General features: G+C 37.5%; 1 protein-coding gene across 1 annotated transcript in view; it reads right to left on the bottom strand.

Annotated features, from left to right (window-relative positions):
• Window positions 1–6,114: 6,114 nt before the first annotated feature.
• LOC104523974 (plectin) overlaps window positions 6,115–9,305 on the bottom strand; it is a 27,030-nt gene continuing 23,839 nt past the window's right edge. The window contains 2 exon segments of the mRNA XM_029084679.1: window positions 6,115–8,031; window positions 8,598–9,305. The exon segment at window positions 8,598–9,305 is cut by the window's right edge and continues 21 nt beyond it. Of these exon segments, the coding sequence (XP_028940512.1) occupies window positions 6,115–8,031; window positions 8,598–9,305 (2,625 nt within the window).

Below are 9,305 nucleotides of genomic sequence, written 5' to 3'. Positions count from 1 at the left end.
CCTTGTTCTAAAGCTGATACAACTGGCAGATTTGATAATGATGATTCTGAAATAAGCTTCTTTGCATTACTTAATTCCTGCAACTGCAACAGAGTCTGCTCATCAATTAAAGAATGAGCTTTAGCTTCTTCCAAATCAAAACATACTCCTAATTCTGGAGAAATGATTCCAGAAAGGATCAGCTGATTCTCGAGCAATCTAATTCCAGTGTCATAATCAATAAAACCTTTTAAAATAGACTGAAAGACTGAAAGGACTTCTCCAGTTGTTTGGTCAATGACACCAGCAATGACTTTATTCACCTACAAAGGAATATAAAAGAAAAGCTATCATTATTTTCAGACTGTGTATTTTAAATTTGCTTTTGATTTTGAATGCATGATAAGCATAAAAACATGTACTTACCAGGCCTGAAGGAATGTTGTGAATGTTAGCAGCTCAAATGCGCAAGATCTATGTCAGTCATTCAACAGCACACGATGTGATAAAAGATTTAAAATCAACATGCATCTGTGAATTGAAAACCTATGCTTTGCATACATAAATAGGGTTAGTGAAAGACAATAGAAGAAATGACTGCAGAGTGAGCAAATAGAACGTATACCTGAAAGGCAAATTTTCATGCTCTAAATGTCTGTGAAAGGTTAGAATATTTGGAAACAGTATGTGATTGAAAACAACCATGCTATTCATGTTTACAGCATACAGCACTTCTGCATATACACTCAACAATATGGAATCAGATATTGTAACACCAAATATTGCATTTAGTTTGCATGGAAAGCATGAAGTCAGTTTAGCAACATTATCTGAACTAATTACACAGACACTGCCTCTATGTGTGTATGAGAACACTTATTTGCAACATAATTTTTGAGAATTCCATATTTAAGGTTAAGATCCATCAACAAATGTATTTATAGTATCGCAAAGGTAATCATGTTATGTGCTCCCATTTTCATATTCATATAAATTTTAAGAAAAAACTGAAAGTAAATCTCTTCTCCTAGGACATTTCTGAGTGATATACGGGAGAGATTAACATGTTATTTTATGGTGTCATTTTTGCAGTAGAAACACAGACTTATCTAGCAGTCAAAGAATGGCTTTTAAGAGAGGAGTTAAGAGATGAATGATTTGTTTATCTTTCTTCATGCAAGGCACACATTAAGACTCTTCACAAAAAAAAAAATCTGATGAGCAGAATGTTCATATGCACAGGTAAGGTCACACACAGTATTCCACAGCAAATACAGAAAACCTTCAGTCAATTAAATCTCAAGTTCCTTTCCACACTGTTAATTGCAGCTGCTTCTTGAACTGATCATGTGTGGATCCAAAACCATGCAGTAAAGAACCAAAGAGACTGAAATGTAAGTTTCAATTTTGTTACCTTTTCTTCCATCTTTTCATCACCCTGATACTGTGCTTCCTGAAGCTGCTTCACAGCTTCATTAGATAACAAGCTGTAGCTCTCTTGGAGGGATCTGACTTGCTTTTCCATTTCATTTCTTTCTTCATCTGTCATTCTATTAAGAAAAAAAAAAAGAAAAATGGAAGAAGGCGATCTCTCTGAGTAATCTGTAACCTGAAGGGAGGTTACCTTGACTTAAAAAAGAGGGAGGTAAAATTGGTAAAAGTAGTCTGAAAAAAATATAACTTGATTATAAGGATGTTCAAGAAAGTTACAATCTGCTTCTAGTCACTCAGGAAAATAAGCTACATTCATCTGGACTTTACATTGAACTATCACTAAAGCATTTAACATTTGCACATGCCTTTTTGTACCGATTACCAGTCAAGACAGATAACATAGCCAGCAAGGAGTCATGAGATATCTCAGCAATTTAATATCTTAAACAGTCTCATTTCAGACACAGACAAAACAAACTTGTAACACAGTTCAAGTACTAATTTACTACTAATTTGCTAATTATTTTGACTTTAAATGAAAACTACTATCTAATGTTTTTTAAGTTGACCAGAGGTATATAAACCTAGCCAAATCCTTGAAATTAACAAAACTGAATCAAACTTCCCCAAACGAGAAGACAAAATTCTAAAATTAAAGAAAAAAACTAATATAACTGCACGTGAAATGCAACTGGAACTGTAAGATAAGCACATTTTAAGCAAACAGTGTCTACAGATTCAATTAATTTCTATTATTTCAAAAATAAAAAATGGCATACTTGTCACTGTGCCTAGCTAAAAACGACTGAGTAGTCTGCAGAGCTTCAGCTATTTGTTCTTTCTTGGTTGACAATTCATCCAGGGAAATCTGAAAAAAAAAACCACCTGTGTTCAAGACATAACTACACACATATATAAAATAAAAAACAAACAAACAACATAGTATTTCTATCTGTGAGTAAACTCAATAGTATAAGAACTTGATTTTTTTTTCTTTAAATATTAGCTATTCTTAGAGCAGTATTATTTACTATGGAATTGTATTATATATGAGTAAGTCATTGTGCAACATCTTTTGGTTAAGTAAGCTGTGTGTATTAGAAAACTATTGGTTGAGACAAAGAGAATTTATTTCAAAATGTTATTTGTTTGAAAATTAAACAATCCCTTAAAACCAGTTATAGCTGCCACAGCTTTACAAAGATGTGTGTAACATCTTTTGGTTAAGTAAGCTGTGTGTATTGGAAAACTATTGATGAGACAATTGATTGACAATGGTCACGTCCAAGAAGTTGTTCACCAAGATGAGAAATAATAGCTTTTGAAAAAAGCATACCAGAAGGTCAGAAACCTTCAGGAAATTCAATGACAGAGACAAGTGCAGCATCAGACACTTAGAAAAAATGAATTATTTATTCTCCTGCTATCGCTTCTGTGTCATCCCCACTAAAGCACTTCTTCTGGCAAAGGAACTTGTGAGAATTTAATCTTTTAACTTTTCTGAGAAACTGCCTGCAATCTCTTCAGATAAAACTTCTTGTTTTGGATAAATAAAGGCAAAGTATTAAAGGGGAGCGTAGGACTTCATTAGCAAGTGAGATATGTTCAATGTCAGTGCTAAGAGAACTCTAGCAAGGTGCTTGGGCCCTGCATTCACCTGGGTGTGGACACAACCAATTCTGTCCCTGGGTGCATCACATCAAAGGGTCTTGAACACAGTCTTTGCAATCTCTGCCAACAAGCCACAATCCCACCACTTGTGCTGCTTGGACAGAAACCAAGAGAGCAAGACTGTATGCACTACAGAAGGTGGTGAAGTGAGCAGGTTGAAGTAGCAGGTGGGGTCAGGAGCTCCACTTTGCTTGTGGAATTGGCATCACTGCGGCTGCTGTGTGCACTCCTTCACTACTAGCAACTGCTTCTCTACCCACTCCATAGATGGATCCCACAGCAACCCCAAACCTCTCTGTGAAATGTATTTTAGTTAACATTAGCTATCAAATCACTAGTCTATGTGTTTCTACAAACCATGTCAAGACACTGGTGCTAGTCAGTAAAGACACAAAACCAGGTACCTCTGGAAGGTGCTGCTACCTCACTGGGCCACTTCACAAGGGAAGGAAACAGCCATCTCCCACAGGCCAGAGGAAGCCAAGGCAGCTAACTCAGAGGTTATTTGCTGAGGGCTCAGGCTGGATGGGGAAGATGCCACCCATAGTTGCTGTGGTAAGCTGAGATGCTCTAAAAGAGTTGAGTGCTGGCCTGATGCTGACAAAGGCTTCCACTGTTGTCATTAACAGGGGCAGAAAAAGCCTAGTGTTGAGTGTTTTTGCAAGTGATTACCCTGCCCATTAGTGATTTACCATTCAAAATGCTCAAATCAAAACAAGCTTACTTCCTCCTATGGATGTAGGGACAAACTCAGTAACAGAACTAACACTGATCCTCTATGGAACAAGCGTGACCGGTGGCCATCAGGACTGCAGGGCTGCCAACCTGCCCGACAGCAAGCTTGATTGATGCAGACACTGCTCCAGTGGCCCTAAGCAGCACCAGCATGTGTGACCAAAATAAAAACACAGGAGCAGACTGCCAGGGGGGCCAAAATCACGTTTGTGTGATCATGCATCCAGTCCCATACAGAGGGATGTGGAAAAGGCAGCGCTCCATCCCTCTGCTGCTCAGTGTGCAGGCAGATCTTCTCCTACTGAAATCTTTTTAGGTGTTGCTAAGCTATTCTGTGGGGCAAGCCTAGCAGGGGAGCTGTTGGAAACGATAGGAAACTTCACAGATGGAGATTTATAGTCAGAGTTACAACCCTACACAGTGACAGTGTACCTGTGTTATACAAAGGCAGCAAGATGGGCCACTCCAGCAGCCTGTGGACTAGTGTGATAACGAAGAGGGCTCCGTCAACACCTGCTGTACTCCCTAAGACAGCTGTTTTCATTATCCCATAAAAGAAGCCCTCAGAATAATCTTTCAAAAGCAAACAAAAAGAAACCTGTCCCTCAGGCCCCTCCTGCTAGCCTTCTCATTCCTGGTGCCAGGGTAGAATTTACCACTTCACTGAACTATTTCAGGACAAGGGGGCAGACCTACAAAGTGCTGTCCTGTCCCGTGTGCAGGGCGTAGTTTAGATATTGTAACACTGCAAAATGTCAGTTTATGTCACACGTCAGGCCTGTAAAAAGCAGCTTGCACTTCTTCCTGAGTACCATGTTTGTGTCCCTGAACACTGATGTTTGTTTACCAAACCTTCCACTCACAACCAAATATGAAATTACATATTTAGTAAAACGTGGATGGTGATTTGGAGGAAAAAAAGTATTTGTGGAATATTTTGTCACTTTAATCAACACAGAAAGCTAAAAAGAGGAAGTGGTATTTTACCAAAAGACATCTGTGTACCTGCTGCTTAGGCAAATCTGTCTTTTCAGCCTTTTCTCCTTCTTCCTTGCTGAGTGCCTTGCTGAGGTTTGACACCCATTTCAGTAAATCCCCAGCTTTCTCAACATGTTCCTTCTTTTCTTCTTCCATTGACTTCTGATGAGCACCACAAATTGTAAAAAACATGTAAATGTAAATTGTTGGAGTATTTAACATTAACATCCATAGACAAATAATCCTACCAAAATGGCAGTATTATAACGTAAAGTGATTTATTTTTGTTTATCACCACAGGCATTACTGTAACACTTTGATGTAGGAATAAAAATGCCACATCATTATAGACATTAACAAAATAATTCCTCAAATTATTTGTAATTGTGATTATGGTGCTTATTCATACAAATATACATTCATTATAAAATGATTGATATTAAGAAAAAGTATAGCTTCCCAGCCATTACTCAGCAGATAAAATCTAAACATTTGCATGTAAAGTGTCTGAAATGCTGCCTTTGCATTACCCTCAGATGTGGATATGTACAGCCAGTATAGGATATCAGTATTTTGAAATCTATGCACATGGATTACTAAATTACAATTTGGAAGAATACACTGCTTTTATGTCTACAGAAATACGAACAACAGAAGTAAAATATTGAGGCATTTAATATTTTCTGCACAGGAAAATATATTTCTTTTTATAGCAGTACAACCTGTTAGTAGTTTCAAATTTATCAATACGTAAAAAACACACTTAAGTCCTTCCCTGGTCTCACAAGTAAAAATGAAAATGTTTTATTTCAATGGAATTTTAAAAATTTTTATATGTAATTCTAATTAATTTGCCTATTCAGTGTCTGAAAATAATTCTTAAAAAAAAAGTAACCTGAAGTGAGAGAAAAATTAGGATATGTAACTTCATGGTGTGAGCAGCCCATTAAAATTAATGAAATACCAGTGTGAGAAAAATTACTTATGCATATGTGTTTACAGGACTGCAGGTTTAACCCTTCTATACTTTATTGCCACTTTTGTAAAATAAATTATATCTGCAAACTGATTTGTAAGATTAAATTAAGTATCAGGTCACATGAAATACTGCACTGTCCTCATTCACAAAATGGGCAATCTCTTTCAATTTTTACCAGACTTAGTGGTTTATGCTACTTAGTGATTTGTTCTAATTAGTTTTACAGCAACTTACGATTACATTAGAAAACATCATTTATGATTTTCCATAAAGGCCATCATAGATCTTTTCCTTGACTTGAACGGGTTTTAAAGCAGGCCCCTAATATCTTTGTTTCATTATGAATCATAGTAAAGACTGGAAATTCCCGTTTTCATGGGCTGAGCTGCTTCTAACAATCGCAGCCCAGTGTGGCAATCAAAAACAGCTCTCTCTAAAGCCTCTTTGTAGGTTAACTTCTTCTTCGTTTTGGGGCACGTTAAAACTTTAACATACAATTTTTCATCTTTCATCTTTGTAGCTGTGATGGCATCAACAATACCATTCTTAATTGCATCTTCCATTGTTAATCTGGAATGAGACTTTGGATCTATCAATCCACCAGTCAAGTACTGATACTCCAGGCAGCGCATAGTCATTTCTTTGTCTACAGCAGTTACAGGCATAGCTTCAACAGCTGACATAACTGTGTTCCTTACAGGGTGAATGATCCCAGTAAAGATCAGTTCACACTGCTGGATTTGCTTGGCACAGCCATCATCGATTAACTCCCTTTGCAAAGCTTCTGAAACACTGTACTTTTTCCCAGTAAATGGATCAATTATGCCTCCTGTACTAACCTGAGCTTCAAGACATCGAAGGGCAGTAATTCTATCTACCAAGTTTTTGCGTGAGGCTTTTAAAACTGGAATTCTTTCATTGGTTTCAGAAAGCCAGAACCCTGCAATAGGACTGTTTAAATCTTTATTTGGCTGTGAACCGCTAACTAAAATATCACCAAACTCATTAGCTGTGATGAAACCCTCCTTATATTTATTGACTAATGCTCTGCCAATTCTACCTTGATTTAAGAGCTCCTCAATATTAAACTGTACACCAGTTTTAAGATCTGTAAGTAGAAGAAAAGAATTCCCATCAGAGTCAAAACATGTAGACTCCTTCCAATCAAATTCCTGTTTGGAAAGCTCAAGGTATGTAGCTTTATCAACACAATTTTTTTGATAAGCCTCATATGAAGTCATTTCAGCCCCTGTTTCAGTATCTACTACAGAAATTTTATGACTTTTCTCTGCTGATGGGCTGCTTATCTTCCTTTCACCAACTGGAAGCAGAAAGCATTTACTGCTTACACTGAACAAACACATTTTCAGCAAATCACAGTAGTACATAGCTTTCCTGTTATTTGGATTGTAAAAACATTTTGCATTACTAGAAGGTTCATGCAAAAATTTTAAAATTGTGTTATTAATCAAGCCAAGCTGCACGGCAGTTTCTGGAGGTACACGAACACTTCTTACAGGATCAATGACCCCCCCAGTAGCAATCTGAGTCTCAAGGATATTTTTACCTTTTTGTCTTTCTAAAAGTCGAGCTTCCATAGCCTGATACACAGACATCACTTTTCCAGAACAGCAATAGCCCAAAACAGCCTTCTCTGCCTCAAGCAGCCTGTTCTTGAATTCATTATCTGCAAGCCCTCTAACGACTGAATCACCAACAGAGAATTTCTGACCTGTTGTGGGATCAATGATGAAACCAGTAGCTGCTTGGGCCTCTAAAAATGCTAATGTCAATGCTCTTCCTATGATTCTTCTCTTTGCTGCTAAAGCAAAAGAGAGTGTCTCTTTGCTGGATTCAAGGTAGAGCCCAGCTATAGCTGTAGGTTTAGTTAAAAACTTTTCGAGACTTTTCTGAACCTCATCAATAGTCTTCTGCCCTGAACGAAGCTGCTCAACTGTGAGCCTGTCTAAAAGTTTAACTTCAGTCAACTGTCTGGCAGTTACATCATGTCGGAGACCTTGAAATTTAATATCATCATATTCCTCTGCAAAATATTCCAACTGAGTAGCGTCATCAACAGTTTTCAAAACCTCTCCCCCTAAGAAAGAGCTAATCTTTGCAAAGTCTTCTCTCCTAAACCCTTCGGATGTTTTGTATCCCTCAAACATTCTGTCTTCATTACCAAAAGTCTTGTCATTTTCTTGGTTTAATGTTGTGACTTCAACATGCATGTCATATTGGTTCTTCTTCACTTTCTGTAAATAGGAATTTTTTGACACAGTGAGAAATACATCTGCAGAACTATGCTGTACATAATTCACTCCTAAATCCACCACCAGAGGAAGAAAAGAGAGAACCTGAATGCAAGCCAGAAAAGAGAACTGCTACTAGCACTGGAGAAGAAAGAGATACAGATAGCTAGTGTTTTAAAGTGCATCTGCCATTTCAAATATTTATTCAGTAAAAGGAATATGACTAGACTGAGTAACAGCAATTATTGCTACTTACCTTATGAACTTAGTGCTGTTACTCAAAGCTCATTTTGACCAATAATGACACAATGGTGTATGTGAACTCCTATTTCCAACACAAACATTTAAAATAACGTGTTTCTTAGGTATTAACAAACATGCTTCAAAGGTTTAATGAGAAGTTTCTTGTGTCATGTAAGAATGAAGGCATCCCCTTCACCAAGGTAAGAATGCAAGAAACATTAGCAAGAATACAGAAGAGCGAAAAAGCATAACTAAAAGCAAACAAAAAACCAGACTGGTAAAAACAAGCACTAGGAAGACAAACCCTCACAAAATGTAGTGTGTACCTCCAAGGGATGCAGTTTTACCACTCCTAATTCATGTTTCATGTCTTCTTCATGTCTGATAGTTTGTCTGGAACTGTGTAGGTTCCTGTTTCTCAGTTTGGCCCTTTCAGAAGTTCCAGAGATTTGGCTTGCTTTATCAAAAGTTATCTGGAACTGTGTACTCATCTGAGAAACAAACTCTGTAAAAGACTGTGGGCTTGCATCTTCTTCTAATGATTGGTTTATTGTTGACACCTGGAACTGCACCTCTCTCGGTATCGTATCATCAGCACTCACATACAGTGTATTTTCTTCTATTTGATCAGACTTAAAACCTGATCTCTCCTGTTTCTGCCTTAACAAAGGTGAACTGGATTTTGCATGTGGATGAAGCTGTTCAAATTCCCTAGCTGTGGTATCACTCAGATAATTGAAATCATTCCCTCTTCTCTCACAGCTCAACTTAAATCCAGAATCTTGGAGTTTATTAGTTTGCTGATCTTCATTCTGAAACAAAAGAAAACTGTGTTCACCCTCCCTGACCTGCAGGTCCATTTTCTGTTTCAAGCTCTCAACCATGCGCTTCTGCATTTCCAATTCTTCCTCAAGTTTCCTGCACTTCTCATGATAATCCATTTCAGCCTGCTTCCCTTGTTGTAGTTGTTCATGACATTTTTTAAGCCTTTCTTGCAGATCTTCCATTTGTAACTTGTACAACATGATGTTTTC

This window comes from Antrostomus carolinensis, unplaced genomic scaffold (genome assembly GCF_000700745.2).
Source record: "Antrostomus carolinensis isolate BGI_N321 unplaced genomic scaffold, ASM70074v2 scaffold8224, whole genome shotgun sequence".
Lineage (NCBI taxonomy): Eukaryota > Metazoa > Chordata > Aves > Caprimulgiformes > Caprimulgidae > Antrostomus > Antrostomus carolinensis.
This window is presented reverse-complemented; position numbering and strand designations above follow the sequence as displayed.